Source organism: Pteropus alecto, unplaced genomic scaffold (genome assembly GCF_000325575.1).
Source record: "Pteropus alecto unplaced genomic scaffold, ASM32557v1 scaffold16, whole genome shotgun sequence".
NCBI classification, from domain to species: Eukaryota; Metazoa; Chordata; class Mammalia; order Chiroptera; family Pteropodidae; genus Pteropus; species Pteropus alecto.
Genome location: NW_006438867.1, coordinates 3,677,294 through 3,695,628, shown reverse-complemented (window position 1 = coordinate 3,695,628; position 18,335 = coordinate 3,677,294). Strand labels below are relative to the sequence as shown.

The 18,335-nt window shown below is 32.5% G+C and overlaps 1 protein-coding gene across 8 annotated transcripts in view; it reads left to right on the top strand.

The window, feature by feature from the left end:
• NBEA (neurobeachin) overlaps positions 1 to 18,335 on the top strand; it is a 557,443-nt gene that overhangs the window by 160,374 nt on the left and 378,734 nt on the right. For 7 of the 8 annotated variants that reach the window (XM_025049493.1, XM_025049492.1, XM_025049491.1 and 4 more), the window contains 3 exons: positions 3,071 to 3,509; positions 14,151 to 14,305; positions 16,519 to 16,645. In XM_025049493.1, the coding sequence (XP_024905261.1) occupies positions 3,071 to 3,509; positions 14,151 to 14,305; positions 16,519 to 16,645 (721 nt within the window). The remainder of the gene's footprint in view (positions 1 to 3,070; positions 3,510 to 14,150; positions 14,306 to 16,518; positions 16,646 to 18,335) is intronic. The other variant, XM_025049495.1, reaches the window with a different exon arrangement.

Sequence of the window (18,335 nt, the reverse complement as noted above, 5' to 3'; positions counted from 1 at the left end):
TTTTTTAGATTAATATGTAAATATACATCCTAATTATATACAGGGTTTCCTGTTTTATTTTAAATCACTCTAAGTGGTTTAGTTTGCTTAGTATTAGTATTTGAAGAGCATATAATTAATCTTATATAATTTTTAGTGCTATATTAACAAGGAACTATTGGACTTACTAGACAAATGTATGTTTTTTCATGTTATTCTTTATTTAGTTTGGAAAATAGCAATTTAAATAATTTAATACGTAGGACATATTTAAACACTTCATAAATCACTGTTAAACAAGATTTTTGGAGGAAGGAATGTGATAAATGAGGTCACCATGTCGAAATCATGTCATTTGCTGAACTTAACCCCATAATTTTTCCAAAATTTATTAGAGGAACTCGTTAGGTTCAATGAAACACTGTAAGAAAAAGAGGCATCTGGCATCCAACTGCCTGTTTCTGACAAAGTTAAGATCACTCAGGCAAGTAATGCTTCTGCTTTGTGTACTCACATGTATCGCTACAGAAACTCAACTCCTGAAAAGTTACAAGTGTACTTGTCATTGATACAAGTATGCAGTCATTTATACTTTCTCTGCTGTTCATGCTTAACTTCCTATTGAACTTTAGTTAAATCCTCAAAGTACTTTAGTGTCACAAACAAGCATATACGTGATCTAAGTTCAGGTTTATGCTATCAACTGAGAGCATGTTCTGTAAAAGATGTTAATGCATAATGAGAAATTAAAGTAGGCTTTTTGACTACTGATCTGTTTTTTGTTTGTAATTACTATTATAAAATGTTCCGTTGGTGTTTATTTTTATTTCTATGTAACATGATCACAAGGTATGATTTACAAAACCTATTTGAATAGACTTCTTATTTAAATGTCAGACTTCCTGCTTCATTTCTGAAATCATTTTATTGGTCACAGAAAAAATAAACCTAAGGTATTTATTACTGGGTAAATATTTTGATGATTCACATGAAAGTTTTTTAATGTTCAATTTTAATAAGCTTTTAATTGTGTTTTATAATCAAGAGGTTAACATTTCTATTTTAGACTAATATAACTTGAAAAGTTTACATTTTTTTTGCATAGCTCATGATGTAAAACACACCATAAATATACTGAGCCATCATATTAGGGTAAACCAGAACTCTAGGCCAAATCTATAAATCAGCTAAATTCAGAAGTGCTAGACCTGACTATATGCCTTTTGGTAATTAAACGCTGTAGGAAAAGTTAGCCAGTGTTAGTAACCATGACACTATTTTTTTTCCTGATGTTAGAGTTCTTAATTCTACATTCTCTGTTCTCTTGTCATAATAATAACACTACTGCTACTTATTCTTTCCTGATTTTTCTGTGACAGTTGTTTCTCTTCAAAAATATATAACCTATAGATTAACACATGTATTGAATAAATTCAGTGGTATCTCTTAATAGTGGAAATAACTGCCTTAGCCATCTTATCTTCTCATTTTATATCCCTAAGGTTATTTCCAAACATCCAAAGTTTTATCACCTCAGTTTAAATAATCCCAAAATATATGGCTATACTTATCTTGACCTACAGATACAAGTATCTCAGAGATTCTACAGCCTTATTTGATTCAAAACTTAATTCATTATTTTCTTGTATAAACACACTCCTCTGTAGCTTCCTTCCTCAGTAGCGCAGCACTGTTTTTTTTTCTTAAGCTGGCTCTTGCAGAAGCATCTCCATTCATTCCCTTCCTGCTTATATTCTAAGTCTTAATCTTCTCTCACAAGGTTTTATTAAAAAGCCAAACTGTTATCTTTACCTCTTTTTCCTTCTGTGTGCTTTGCCAATAGTAGTGAAATTGTCTTTCTAAAACTTTCGTGTGGTTATTTTAGTTTTTAGTCTTGGGATCAACAAAGAATAGGTCTACTCTATTTTTCATGTTAGTCATTCAGTGTTTGAAAATTAATATCATGTTATACTAATTAATCTTTCAATTATAACATCCAAACAAACAAGCAAAACCGAAGCCTATTTAATTAATATGCAAAAAACTACAATACAACACTGAATTGTGAGAGATGTATATTTTTAGTTAATTTACTATATATTAGGAATATTGAATAAGGAGATGTTATTTATTTCTAAATAGCTAACATTTACTTTTGTATCCACTTTACGCAGGAACTATAAATAGTTTACATGTAGTGTCTTATTCTTCAACATGACTTAAGTTAAAAGCTATTATTTCCATTATACTGTAGATTAGATACTTTTTAAGGTCACCATTCAGAATTTGATAATATTTTATTATATGGAGAAGTTTATTATTTTAACCTTTGTATAATGAGATTTGATATGAATTTAAAATTTAAAGATTTTCTTTCTACTTTAATTGGTAATATGTGTATTTCATACATATATGTTTTTTCAGAGTAAGTTTACATAAATTGCAATTGATATTTATTCACAAAATTAGTATTCTAAAATAATTATTATTAGAGAAAGACATATTGGCTAAATTCTTGAGCATTATTCTCTTATTAAACTAATTATCAATTCGAATTAGTCATTTGACATGCTTGTTGCAGTTAACTTGGGAATTTTATGTATTATGTGCAGGTAACTTTAAAATATCTTCAAATAGTTTAAATATTTCAAACATACCATTATTGGTTATTGAAGTACTGTAAAAGTTATAAAAACTGACATATTTTTAAGGACAGTATTAGAGAAGTATAAGAATTCTCTTATTTGATTTTAGCTAAGAATGAAAGGATAAAAAGGGAAGTTCATATAATAGTTATTATTGAGCTGCTATAAAAATTTTATAGGAACTATTCCTCCATATTTTTAAGGCATCAGTTTTGAAATGCCAGATGATTTATAAAGGAAATGGGGTTCTGTTGATGGTTACTGAACAAAACGACAGGTACATATCAATGTTTTAACCCAGTTGTGTATCATACACATCCAGTTAGCAGACTTTTTGTTTATTACAGCTTTTATGTCCTTTATTCTAATATATGAGAATATTTTATTAATACTACCGGGTTTCCGCTTGTTAAGCTTTTTATTTAAACCATTTTCTTTCATTACAGAAACACCTGCTGCGTTTCCAGACACTATGAAAGAAAAAGAAACAGCAGCCCCTGGTGAAGATATTCAGCTAGAAAGTTCCATTCCTCATACAGATTCGGGAATCGGAGAGGAGCAAGTGGCGAGCATCTTGAATGGGGCAGACCTGGAGCCTAGCGCAGGCCCTGATGCCATGAGTGAACTGTTATCTACTTTGTCATCCGAAGTGAAAAAATCGCAGGAAAGCTTAACTGAGAACCCCGGTGAAATATTAAAGCCTGCACCGTCCATATCTAGCATTAGTCAAACCAAAGGCATCAATGTCAAGGAAATATTGAAAAGTCTCGTGGCTGCCCCGGTTGAAATCGCAGAATGTGGCCCTGAACCTGTGCCATACCCAGATCCAGCACTGAAGAGAGAAGCGCAAGCTATTCTTCCTATGCAGTTTCATTCCTTTGACAGGTAGGTACTTAACTGATTGTTTACAGTGTTCTCTACATGGACGGAAATTTGAATCTCTTAATTTAAAAATGGGGGGTCTCAAAAACATTATATTTATTAATGTAGATTCTCATTATAAAGAATATCTGACAGACCAATCCGATTGATCTCATAGTAAGGCGTTTTAATAAAACAGCTCAAAAAGGGGGTTTTAATGCGACATGGAGGATAGCACACTGAATTGGAAATCGAGAAACTCAGATTCTGATTTTAATCCATCATCGAGTGACCACACTGCATTGAAGAAGTCATTTTTATCTTTTTGGAACTTAATTGTTTCATGGATAAAGTCGGGGAGGGGAATAGGCTAAATTTCTTCAAAGTCTACTCTGGCTTTGTTGTTCGAGACCAAATAGCCTGTTTTAAGTAATAAAATTCAAATTTGAGTTTTAAATGCAAGTATATGGAAACTTTTTTTTTTGCCTCTGTGATCGTCTTCCTTATGGAATTTTCATTATCAGTGTAAAAGCCACATTTTGAGATGTGTATTTGAAAGTAAATATTGCTGGGAGACATTTTAGAGTTCTAATGATTTATCTACATTCAAATGTTAATCAAATAAGGAACTTTTAGTTTAGAACCAAGAATTTTTTTTTCTGTTCCGGTGTACCTGCAGTAAAAATGATAGTTAACAGAGTAAAATATTTTAGGACCAGCGAACTTGTGCACATAATATAGCCTACTATTTAAAAACATATGCAGCATTAGAAAAAATACTTTAAGAAGTCACTAATTACTAACAACAGTACTTATTGATGTATAGTCCAAATTATTTTTACATATTAACATATAAACTCTTTGGCTTCTGTCTTTTTTACCTTCTGAATATTTAAAATTCTTTTTCCTACCAAAAGTTTGTATGTATGTGTGAGGTGACTGGCAAGCAGTTATTTTGGGTTAAAGAGAAAAGATTAAGTTAGGAAATCAAATGTTTCTTAAACTGGAATGTCAAAATATATATCGTCAAAATATAATATCTCTTCCATATTGCTCTTTATAAAATCATCAAAAACTACTTTGTCTAAATTCGAGACAGTAATTTTGAGTGTTTAGGGTTAAAAGTATGACAATAAAATCATTTTTAGTTAGGATGAACTATCTTTTTTACATATAAATATAATTAAAACTTTGTACACATTTAACCATATTTCTTGAAAATGTATTCTGAAAATATAAATGGCAGTAGTCATCATGTCAGATATATAGATGGATAAAATTACTTTTGTCTTCAATGAGCTTAGAGTAGTAAAGGAGATAAAATGTTTGCAAATAATTGTCATATAAGATAAACTGCGTTGTGTCAAAAATTTTAAAAACTAATGAAGGAGGGTCTATAAATGTAGGAAAATATATATTTTTAATAGTTTGTGTTATTACAGCTGGATGTGCGTTCGTGTGGTTCTTTGGATATTCCTTTTTCATATTGATCTCACCAGTTTCTGTGTATCTCTGTTTATGGGTCTCTATAAACATATGTGTATAAGTTTCTATAATTATATAGACCTATTAATCTATATAAATAAATGATATAATAATTGAATTTAGGGTCATGGAAGTTCTGTTTTCCCTTTAATTTTAAATTATATATATAAATTTTGTTAAAATACAGAACAAAATACAGAAGATTATTGCGATTTACATAAGAGAATGATGAAATACAGATTAAAACATTTTGTTTTAATTTTGATTATATTGTTAGGACAGTTTTTTTCATTAAAACTTAACAGAGCAATCACCTGAATGTCAGTCTTCTTAGCTACTCAAAATTTATTACACTTTGGAGAATATTGCTTTTTAAAAAATAGAACTCTATTTGTTCTCGATAGCATTTGTGCAAAATGCAATGGGAGTGAAATCATTATTCTAAATTGTATATGTAGAAATGAAATCAAGATGCACAAAGCATATTTCAATTCTTTTTAGGAAAGGGGTCTTCAGTGTAGTTAATATATGCAGCAGCTCAAGTACTATCAAATGTAAATGATGAGGTGATATTGATGAAAGGAGGGGATTGAGGTCTCAGGGGGCGCTGATGACGGATTGAACAGAAGCGGCCTTGCACTGCACGTAACTCAAGTCTGTCGTCTTCACTGCTCAAAGCCATAATGGGAGGTGGCAGTCTGAAATGAGTTGCCACGGCAAAGAGTATTATTTTTGAAATGCTTTCACACAAATCACTAGGCCCTGCATACAACTTAGTTTCATGCTTTAATGTCATCAGGAGGCACAAATTGGTGTGTCTAATTGTTTGCCACCTGCCAGCAAAATGAGCTGCCAGCCAGCCAGACGGGTTTGATTGTCTGTCAGCCATTCAATAGATAGAGAGTGACAACATCAAAAATTTAACTTCAAACTCTGGAGCGTTGAGCAGGTTTTCAGAGACATCATCCCCACAAGTGCTTCTGGACAATTGCGTTTTTCAATCATAATTCCAAAATATTGCTACCATTTGCCTTATCTGTCTTAAGGTAGCTATAATTACATTATGAAATATATAAACATATTTCTGAAGCACTAAAGTCTGAAAGCCAAGTTATGACATATCTTTTAAGATCAGGTTGAATTCCTTGAAAATAGGATTCAAGATGACAAGCTTTAGACGCAAAGTCTCTATCTACTGCCAGTTTCAAACACAGAATTATCAGGAGTCTTACTCTACCGATTATATAGTTAACATTTTTATCTTTAGTTGAAAAATAGCTACAAACTCAGTTGATCATTTCTTTCTAACTAAATTATACTTCTTAATAATATTGTACAATCCCCATGGAAATCACCTAGGGTTTTAGCAGTTTATTGGTTCTATTGCAAACATGCTAGCAATGTATTCTTTATATTCATTCTTTATATTCATTGTAAATTTGGAAATAACTTCCTAAAAAAACTGTTATGATTTGAGTTATGTTAATTTCGGTTCTGCGTAGGCTGTTTCTCATCACTTAGGATAAAAGATTGATGAATTTCAGTGTTTTGAAGTTTATTTTGTATTTTTTGAAGTTCATTTTTATTCGGTAAACTTTACCGTCTCATTTTAGAAACACTGAGACTTAACTAAAATAAACTTTTTTTCTTTTAGTATCAAATATTTTATCAAATCGTATTATGAAATACATATACATTCTTAACTGTATATATAGAAAGTGCTGATTCTTTTTCTTTCATTTCCTCCCGTCTGTGCAGATTTACGTATATGTCTCTGATGAAACTGAGTAGCCCTAATGAATATATATTTATGAATGTAAAGCACCGAAAATGCTAGAGACCCTCTAGTACTATTGTATAGTGAGAAAACACTATATGTATAGAGGAACTACAATTATAAAATTATAATAGCTTTTCTAATGTTTTATTACTGTAAAGCAAAGACAGATATTTATCATGGTTTTATTTCTAAGAGAAGCAGTTAATAATCTCACCATAGAACTCATAAATCAAGTTGCAAAGTTTCTCTAAATACTCTCTTTTGCTAGATTTCTGTGGTTTATAAAATATTCTAGCTGAGTTATATTCTTTGTGTTAGTAACCTTGTAGCATTTAGGATGGGGTAATGCTTTTCTCCTAAATTACCAATTAAGCCTTACCCTATCTTTTCCACTAAAATTTTAATTCTGTATATCCTCATGTTTTTAATCTTTTGAGAACTTGATACACACACACGCGCGCGCGTGCGCACATTAACTCAGTCTTAATTCCCCAGGGATTCCTAAGGTGCCCGTTTAGTTTGGACAAAAGATGAAAAAAAGCAGTGGACAGTATGCCTCTCCATACATTTTAACTGTCATCACATTTAGAAAATTGTTTTAAGTCTGGAACAACACAGAAAGCTTATAATTGTGTTGCTTCTCTGGCCAACATGGACCTTACATGATATATACTTCATCCCTTAGAATTTTGCAAACCTGCTTACATATGAATTGCTGAGTTCAATACGTTCAGGCAAAGTAGTGTGACTTTTTTCCCCCAAATTTTAATATTTGTGCTTCTGTTTCATTCTCTGAGAAAGAAGATCTCTAAAATAAAATATATTTTATAAATATTACAGGACTGAAAAAGCAATATAGATAGCTTACATATTATTAAGCCTAAAATACAAGTTTAGGCTATGTATTTTCTCTCTACTTTTTAACATTAACATTTTTAACATAATGCCAAGGATTACAGAGCACATAATTAAAGAAATGTTTCATAGATTTGATGGAATCCTCATACATTGATTTCTTTAAACTTAGAATTAAGTAAGATTGTAAAAAATTTTAATTACTGCTGAGGACTTCAATTTCTATTCTTGTAGTTTTCTTTTTTTTTTTTTAATGTTTTGATTATATTAAAGGATGAACAAGTAAATGGAAGCCAATTTAATAAAAATCTGCTATCCTTCACATTTCAAAGTTTCTATGATATCTAGCCACTGAAATCCCAGCTTTTATTATGCTCCAGGTGTCCTTTAAGGCCAGTCGTCAGAAGATGCAATTTTGGTGGTACCCTAATTTTCCCAGTTTTGTTGCCTTTGTCTCCCCTGGCATTTACACAGTCAGCTAAAAAAAAAAAGTATATCTCTTTAAAGGGCAGATTAATAAAATACTCAGTTATTTCCTTACATAGATTTTTTCTATGGATGTTCTAAGTATTTTATAAAATAGGGACTCAGAAAACATAGAAACATCATAGCAATAACCTTGTGATTTCTCATGAGTGTCAGTAAATTGTAATGTTGCCCTAAAATCAATAATGGATTGTCATTCTCCAGAATTTCAATTTTTTCTTTCAAGATAAATGCTTAACATCTATAAGCCTTATTAGGGGAGAGTGATAATCTGGAAATTAGGAGAAGTGACTATTAATAATGAGTCTCTGTACTTAGTTGTATGACCTATTGTCGATTCTCTTTGATTGTCTGGGATTCAGATTCCCAACATTCAGAATAATGCATTATTTCTATAAAGTTCCGTAAAGTTTCAAAATTCTATGATAACTGAAATGGCCTTGTTATTAGTCTAAAAAAAGGAATAGATGGCTAGTTTTGAACTTGAATCAAAGACCCGAATCCCAGAAAAGCTGTACCACGTCCATTCCCAAAGCTGTCGTACTGGAGGCCTCAGCATCTCTAGTGGATTCCTTGTTCCGTCCCTATTTCTGGATGCTCCCTCCTTGCAAATGCATCTTCCTTCCACATTTGTGCCATTTTTCTTAAATACAAAATGATGAAGATTCTGAAATAATTTCTTGTTATTACACAGTCAGTGATGAACTTATTAGTTGGAATGGAAAGTTTTAAGGATTTATTTGCAGTTTCTTCAGTCTGCTGGATTTTTTCATATCTCTTTGCCTAAGTTTTAGGATTGAGCTTTTCTCCTCTTGCCTCATTCCTGTCGATCTTTTTAGATTCAGCTCACTCTTCCTGATAATACACATCCTTTGTGTTCTTTTGTATTCCTTGTGCATAACTCTGATCAGAGCAGTTATTGGAATATATTGCACAGTTGATTTGTTTGTCTCTTGTATTTCCTTCAAGTATCTCTGAGGCATGGTTATTTCTTGGTTGTCTCTAAGCACTCCTTTGACCTGTCAGTGTTCAATAAGTGTTACAGCAAAGAGGGAGGGAACAGAAAGAAAAAGGGAATCTTACACGGTACCATGAATAATTATGAAACTCAATGGCCTTAATGAGTCATTATTGAAAAGCCCTTTCTTATCTTCAGTATCTCACTTTATACTTAGGACAGATCTTGAGGTGTATGAATAAAGTATTATCCTTTTTACAAAATTCGCAGAACTTATTAATGGAGAACCCCCTAGGCTTTCTCCATGGACCGCCTGCTCTTTGCTCCCACTTTGATTTCATCCAGTTTCCTAGCACTAACCAGCATATAGGCTGATGGCTTCCAAGCGTGTCTCAGCCTTAATTCCTCTCCTGAACTAGAGGCTCATCTATCCAGTTGCTTACTCAGCATTGCTACTTGGAAGATTAATAACTTAAGTTATTTAAAAAAACAAAAAAACAAAAAAACCCTGCTCCAACCATAGTTATCTTTGTCTTAATTAATGGCAGCTCTGCTCTTCAGTTGCTTAAGGCGAAATCTGTATTACATCATTTTTGACTTTTCTTTCACTCCTATGTCCATTCTTTTGCAAATCCTGTTTGCTCTGCCTTCTTGATATAGTCAGAATTTGATCCAGTTTTCACCACTTCACTTTGCCTTTCCAATCCAAACTACCATCTTTTCTTGCCTGGATTATTGTATTTTCCTAACCAGTCTCTCATCCTCCTTAAGTTTGTCCTTAATAGGGCAGCCAGGGTGACCCTGTTGTAGCCTAAGGTCCTGTTCCTCCCCTGTTCATAGCTGTTAACAGCTTCTGATCCCACTCTGAGAAGAAGCCGCTGGAGCACAAGGCCTCGTGATCCGAGCCTCATTCTCCTCTCATCTCACCTCGCAACTCTCCACGTCACTCGGTATTCTCGAGTCACACTAGCCGCCTGTTCCCTCTGCCTGTGACTCTTTCCTAGATAATATCGTTATGGCTATTCCTTCACCTCCTTCAGTGTTTCCTCAGATGCAGCCTTTTTAGTGAGTCTTCTCTTAGGCATCTTCCCATTAATACTCCTTACGCTTTATTTTTCTCATAGCACTTGTGTTTCCTGTCTCTCTCTATTGGAATTAAATTCCATGAGGGCAGAGATTTTGTGTGTCCTGTACATTGCTATGTATAATAACTTAGAACAGTCTCTCAAACATCATTGTGCTCCATATTTATTAAATGAATCCGTGAATCTTAGATCACACCCCAAATCTCTGGCTTTGAGATAGAATAAATTCAATTATGGAGGAATTTGTACTTATATATCACTGAATGTATTACAAAACATAATTAATCACTCAATGGAACATGTTGAAGTGAATTAGGAAGTATAACTTCCTGGCTTACGCTATTTTAATTACAACCTTTAGAGCCTTGGAGTATGTGAGAGTTATGTGTATATAAGGGAAATATCCATTGCTTTATAGTTCGCAGTCTTAAAGGTGCGGGACGGAAGCGTGAAGTTGTGTGAGAAAACATGGAAGGACTGTTCTTAGATAGACAAATGCATTTGGTAAATTGTGTGTAGCATAGTGGATTCTAGGATGCCATCAGTGTAAACAGCGGATTGAGAAGCATGGAATATGTTCATAGTTTAGATTGGAGACTTCACTTTTGTGCGCCTATATTTGGAAATCCTGATAAAAATTACATGCCGACCCTAGAAGAAGTGTACGTACTCCAGAAACTTGTGTGTATTCCGGGGTGTCTGTGCACCCCGCGTGGGTACCCAGACTCCGGGGTAAGTCTTCTAGGTAACCAGGTGGGGAATGCTGAGCAACAACTTGGTAGAAGATTTTGTAAGAGTTGAAAATTTTTGCTTTCACATATAAGTAGTTGAAAATACATAATAACATTCCAAAGAAAATGAATGTTTTCAACACATACTGATAAGTGTAAACTTTCAAATTATTTGTAAAATAGATTACGTAGGACAGAGAATGGTTTGAGGTGTTAAGGAAGAGATAGTGTTAGTGAAGAAATGATATTAAAGACAAGAATGTAGAGTCCTCTCGCTCCAGATAAACAATTTGGCCGTAATAATCGAAAAGGAAATAATAGTTCTTATAAATGCATAAAGTTGTAGACTGTGAAAGAATCTGAGAAATCTGTCAAATCCAGCTTCCCACCTCTCGACACAACCCTTGGGACACGAGCATCTTAGTCACGTGAACATGCCACGTGGTTGGAAACTGGAGCTCATAAAAATCATTAGCGATTTCTTCCTCTTGTTGGTCCTAATTTGATATTTGGAGATACATGGAGGTTTCATCTTATTTCCTTATCATATACCTTCATATTTTTGAAAATTTTAATATCTTAGTCTCTCAGCCTTTCCTCAAACGACTCGTTTTCCAGATCTGCTGTCATCCTAACTCTTCCCTTATGGACGTGATGTTGTTTGTCATTATTCTTGAAATACTGTGCCTAATCCCACACATAGGATTTTGTTTATGAGGTCTGACAATCATGAAGTGTATCAGGTTTAATGCTTCTTTCAGTCTGGGTACTGATGTAGACCCACACTGTATCAGCACTTTCGGGAGCCATAAAAATACCAATGATATTTAAAATGTGTCGACCATTTACATTATTCCAGGTAAAGCGCTAAGCACTTTATATGCATTCTGTCCTTTAATCTTTATAACACTCTTATGAGGTACAAACTATTATGAGTCTCATTTTAAAGGTGAGGAATATGGAGCTCAGAGAGATTTACTTGCCTAACGCCACATGTCTAGTAATTGTCGGAGGTGGAATTCTAACTCAAGTCTTCCCGACATTAATAATTGGGCTTTTAGTCGCTGTGCTGCTGTGTTTATATACCGTGGCACTCTATCAGCCTGTGCTGACTTAGCTGTCAGTGAACAGTCTGGAGGCTTTCACATCAGTTGCTATTAAATCAGATACTTTCAGTTCTTTAGTATATAGGCATGTAATCTTCGCATTTATTTACAAGCCATTGTTATAGGTTATTGAGATTAAAGTATTTTCTCCCATATTATTAGTGTTTCATATTATATTTCTCTTAGCCTCAACATTTGACCGAGATTTTTTACAAGAAGTGGGCAATGATCTGCTAATCAGGAATCTGTTTATCTGTTTTTCTACTATTTTCCAATTCACCTCACAGTACTAGCAATAAGTCTGTGTTTTTTTTATTTTATCCATGGATTTTAATGAGTGATGTAGAAAAAAAGTATTATAGTTTCATTAATGACTTATTTACAAGTAAGTATAGATACTTTTTTTTTTTCTTTTCTTGCTAGATAGCCAGTGAAATAGTGCATCTCAACACTGGTTTAGAAGTTTAGAGAAGAGTTTTGGTGATAAACCCAAATTTATAGTTTGTTCTTTTGTTTAATTGCTCTTTATGTTGATCACTATAACTAGATACCTTATATCTTATAGGCAGAGAAATATTTCACTTTAGGCAGTGGTAACAGTTATTAACATTTATAAGATATCTTATAATAGACCAAGTCCTTTTAAATACAGTCTCATTTAATATTCCCACTTACATGTGGAATAAGTGGCATTCATCTTGCCATTTTTACAGGGAGAAACATTTAAGATCACACAGCTTGAGAATGACTTACATCTCATGACTTAGACTTCTAACTCCATATCCTATATCCTTTCCATAACATCACACTGCCTCTCAATGAAATAAATGAAGTCATTGGATAAGGAATGGCTATTTAAGGGATTAAAAACATACTGTGTGCTTTTGGTAATTTAATAAATAGTTGAGAGTTCAAAGTTGAGTATAATGAATTTGACTATATCCATGAAGAGAAAAGAAGAAAGTACCCAGAGAAAATGAAAAAAAAAAATTTTTGGTACAAGTAAAATTATTGAGGTTATGATACCTTTTGTTAAAAAAAAAATTTAAGTACTCCTAAAATTGAGAATAATAATTCTTACAAATTTAGATTTTGACATTAAGGAAGTCATCGAAGATAAAATATATTTGGATTAAGGTGTTTTAAGCCATAGATTTATTTGAGGATGAGCCATTGATAGAGATCCCTTGAAGAAGAGCTTTTTAATGGGAAAATTATAAAATATAGGTACATGTAAAGACCTAGTTTAGGTTGGATATTTTTGCATTGTTGGTTATCAGTTTTCAAGCATTACATTTGAACTTAAAATATCTCATACATCTACTTTCTAGATAGATGAGTTCAGTGATGGGTGAGCAGTGCTGGAAAGGATGCGTTAAATGAAGTCACAGTGTGTAAACTTTGAGAAGAATGGCGCTTCCCTCCAGAGACGTGAAGATATTTATGTTATAGAAATGGTTTCTTTATCGTTTAAGTTGACTCATACTCATATTCATTTATTATAATTTAAGATTAACACAGTGTCATAGTCAGACTTTTAATGAAAGTCATTTAAATATGCTAAAGAAATATGGGAGAAAATACTCAATCTCTATGTTCAAAAAGTCAAGGCTAAGAGCTAAATAGATTTTTCATCATATGTCTCGTTTATCACCTTAGAAATTTGTTGAAAGTATAACGTATTACACCATTAGGTGTTATCAGTGTTCCTTTAATTTTTCGCTTTATTATGAAGAAGTTTTAGAATGTATCTTTCAAAGTTTTTATGACCATTTTATGCATGGAGACTATAATGTAGGTAAGATGGACATTTTATATCTGTCTTGCAAAAAAAGCCCTGTGTGCATGTGAAAAATATTCTAACTTGAGTACACGTTTTCCCAGTTTTCCCCAATTCATGATTATAACCCACATACCATCTTGAGAAAGGTTTGCCAATTTCAAATTCTACATAAATGTTTACCACATGAATTACAGTAGTCAACACACTTTACAATATATTCTTAATACTCATATTCTTTTCACCGATGAAATGGTGCTCAGGAATTAAAAAACAGAAAAACAGGCAGAAGAAAGAAAAGAAAATTTTATGGCTACTATATGTATCTGCCATGGTAGGAGTAGAATTCATCCTCGACCTTGCGCTGCTCCTTATTTTCCATCATTTCCTTCTGTGCAGGAGTGTCGTGGTGCCTGTTAAGAAGCCACCTCCAGGTAGTTTAGCTGTAACCACTGTGGGAGCCACCGCGGCTGGGAGTGGGCTGCCGGCAGGCAGTACCTCTAATATATTTGCTGCTACTGGAGCTACACCAAAAAGTATGATTAATACAACAGGTATTGTCCTTATATATTTTTGTGATACCTCATCTTTTTCTTTCTGTTTTCTATATCTTCATTTTCCTGCTTATTTGATCTTAAATATAAAATACCCTAATCATTTAAGGTTATCTTAATCTTTAAGAAGTTTCCACTTTATGTTCCTACCTTTCAGAATTTGTCTGTAGTTCCAGGGTGTGTTTTTTATTGGTTACTTTGGAGGACACTTAGTTTTTGTTTTGAGTCTTCTCAAAACACAATGCTGTTTCCTTTCAGAGTGAAATCAGATTGCTGAAAGGTATTTGGGGAATAAAACCAAAGATAATTTGAATGCTGAAGTTTGTAAAAATTAGTATACTAATGTGTTAGTGATGGAAAATAGATTTAGTGACACTTACTGGTTGAATCCTAATATGTATCCTCTAAGGGAAGGCAGAGCTCCCCTAAGAAACTTGATGATATGCGAGAGCTTCAGTTGAATAAAAAATGCATGTGAATAAGAGCCATTGTTTGACATTGAATTAATTTATGTACTTAGATTACAGTTGTCTCCAGTTCATTGTCCAACATTTTTCTAATGATTCTAGGAACAGAAAATTCCAGTCACTACAAATTTTAAAAGCCTGCCTAAAATAGCCTTTTTTTTTTTTTTTTGTAAATTTCCAGAAATGTTCCTGTTGATTAATAGCTAAATAAATCCTTACCCAAATCTTTGTGATTCCATTTTAGGTATTTATACAACGCAAGATGATCCCTGACTTTTCTTCCCTGACTATAGTAGTCTTCTCTTCTCCAAACTGTATAGCCTTGAACTTTTCCATCTATTGTCATTACTTAGATTCTTCCCATCTTTATTAATTTCATAGCTCTTCGTGCTTTCTGTATCTATCTTGTTTATCATACCACTGAGTCTGACATATCATGAACAACACATTTATGGGGTTGTAGTAAGTAGAATGTATTTTTATCAAGCATATTTTTGTGAGCAAATAAACATAATTAATGGCATTGTGTTAAAGAACATATAACATCTTCGATTTATCTATATTATAAATAAATATTTATATCTGACTTTTCCAAAGACTTTATAAAGTTTTTGTATTCACTTTATAATCTTACTCTTTATACTCATTTTGCATTCTAGAAGTAGGAACATAAATGTTTCTTATTTACCAAAATATATACCAGAGAAAATATTAAGGTTTTTAAAATATGCAAATGCAGTAGAAAAAAAATCTGCATTGGTATTTATTGAATAAATCTTTATTTTTAAAAGATAGGTAAATGAAAAGTTAAATCACCTCTTTTTTATCTTTATGTGAAATAAGTTATTTTTTTTCTAATTTCCATTTCATGAATTAATAATAGACATGGGAAGTGATAGTAGCAGTTCTAGTGACATAAAGTACATAATGTTACAGTGATAAATAAATGTAAGTAATAAACCTCCTCAGAAGTATATACATACACGTGCACATACAGACATACAAACACACACACAAACACACGTGTTGTGGGCCAACATCTAAACTGGCCTTTTTTCCAGTTTAGATTTTGGCACATGGATGCTATGTGTTAGAGTGGAAATCCTAGTAATCAATTCAGTTTTGTGGGAATTAGTGTAAGATAAGATTATATTTCAGAACACTAGATGTCTCTCAACTCCACAGCTGTTTCATATACTTACATGGTGTATTATAGAAAAGACTGTTCTAAAATGGCATCTTCATATCGTTGAGGAGAACTCATTATTTTGAAATCAGGTACAATTATATTCATTATAGCCCTTCTTAAGCAATCATTTTATCACAATAAGCATTTGATGCTGCAGTGCCATAAATGCTCAATTTATTGTAAATTATATCTGAAATGATGAAAACTAAAAATATTGCAGCATAGCAATAAAACAAATTTTTCACATCTAAATTTGCATTGTTTTATCAACCTCATTTTATCTAAAATTATTTTCATTTGTTGATGTCTTTTATTTATACCCCATTTGTAATATGTAGTTTTCTTAGATTAATATGTTAATCAACTAGATTTTATGCAGCACTTACTATTAATAATTATAAAGAGTTATTAGTGTACTAATGGCCAAATGATTTTTTAATTGTTAAATTTTGTTTTGAAATTCAGATGAGTAATTCTTCAAAATCAGATTGTAATGTAATGAAAATTTTGTTAAATAAATTTATGTTTAAGGCTAAAAATTATTATTTTGGACACAGGTGCCGTGGATTCAGGGTCCTCCTCCTCTTCCTCCTCTTCTAGTTTTGTGAATGGTGCTACCAGCAAAAACCTTCCAGCCGTGCAAACTGTGGCTCCCATGCCAGAAGACTCGGCTGAAAACATGAGGTATACATTACTGTTTGTTTTGGTTTTTTTACTCAGTTTACTTCCTCCTGCCGTCTCAAACATAGTGAAACAGTACACAGTGAACACAAAGATAATGTTAAGAATTCTTGAGAATGGTTAATTATGTATTTATTGTTTCAATATTTTAGCTAGTTATTCATTATATAAAAATCTGTTATATTTTAAAGTCCAAACAGGCATCTTTAATGATTTTCAGACATTGATTCTGCTGAAGTTATAATCCATTGTCATATAGCATACGTTACTTCCTTCCAATAAAGTAAAAAACATGCACAGATGGTAACATGATAAAATTGGGCATCTTTGAGGCAGTGATGAAAAGTTTAAAATACAGACTTTCAAAATAAATAAAAGCTATATGTAACATATGTGATTGGAACTTGAATAACGGAACATTATCTTTTTTATTGTAATTAATTGATAAAAGTGGTTTTTAGTAGCATATAAGAGCATTCCTAGAAGAGACTGGCCCTCATTCTTGGAGTTAAATTGACACACATGTACCCACACATGTATGTTTGTAAGTATCACAGATGCAGGATGTATAAGCTCAATGAAAAAAAACACACACTCATGTCACACAAGTCAAGAAGCTGAATGTTACAAGTGCCCCAGAAGCCCCGACACTGTGCTCTTTTTCCTATCACTGTTCTTGCTTCTCTTCAGATTCACCACCTTGACTTTAACATTAGGTTAGTTTTGTCTTTTTTGAATTTTGTTTAAATGGAATTGCATAGTATGTATTCTTTTGTCTCTGACTTCTTTTGTTCAACATTATATTTATGAGATTTATCCATGTGTTGCAATAGCAATAGTTTGTTTATTTTATTTCAATTTTATTTCTTTCTGGGTATACATTACAATTTATTAATCTGTCTTACTGATGGTGGTCATTGGAATTTTCCAGTTTGGGGCTGTTACAAATAATGCTGCCTTTTACATAGTAATGCTGCTTGTACATTACTCTTGAGTGTACTGCACATTGCTCTGCATATCTGTTGAGTAAATAACTTGGAGTAGAATTGCTGATTCATAGTGTTTATCTAAGTACACTTTTACTAGATAATGCTAATTGGTTTATCAAAGTGGTTATGTAAGTTTACTAACTCAGCAGCAGCATATGATAGTTCCTGTTTCTTCATATCTTTAACAGTACCTAGTATTGTCATTCTTACATTTTAGCTGTTTCGGTAGAAGTATGGTGTGTTCAGTTGTGTTTTTAGTTTGCATTTTCCTGATGAGTAATGAAGTTGATCACATTCTTAAAATACTTTATTGGTCTTTTGGTTTTCCTCTTTTATGATTTGCTTGTTGAAATCTCCTGCCCATTTAAAAACATTTAGTTGTTTGTCTTTTTATTAATTTGTAAAGGTTCTTTATGCATTTTGAAATCGAGCTCTCTGATGATTATAAGTTCTATATGTATATATATCTTCTCCCATTCTTAGCTTTTTTTTTATCATTGTCTAGATGATCTTTTGATCAACAGAAGTTATAAATTTTAATGAAACTCAGTTTATCAAGTTTTATTTGTGCTTCTTCAGTGGTGGGCGATATCTTTGCCTACATTTTTTTTTTCCTTATCTTCTGCTTGCTTTATTCTTTGCTTTTTATACTTAGGAGTATTATTCATCTGGAATTGAGTTTTGTGAATTTAATGAGATAGAGT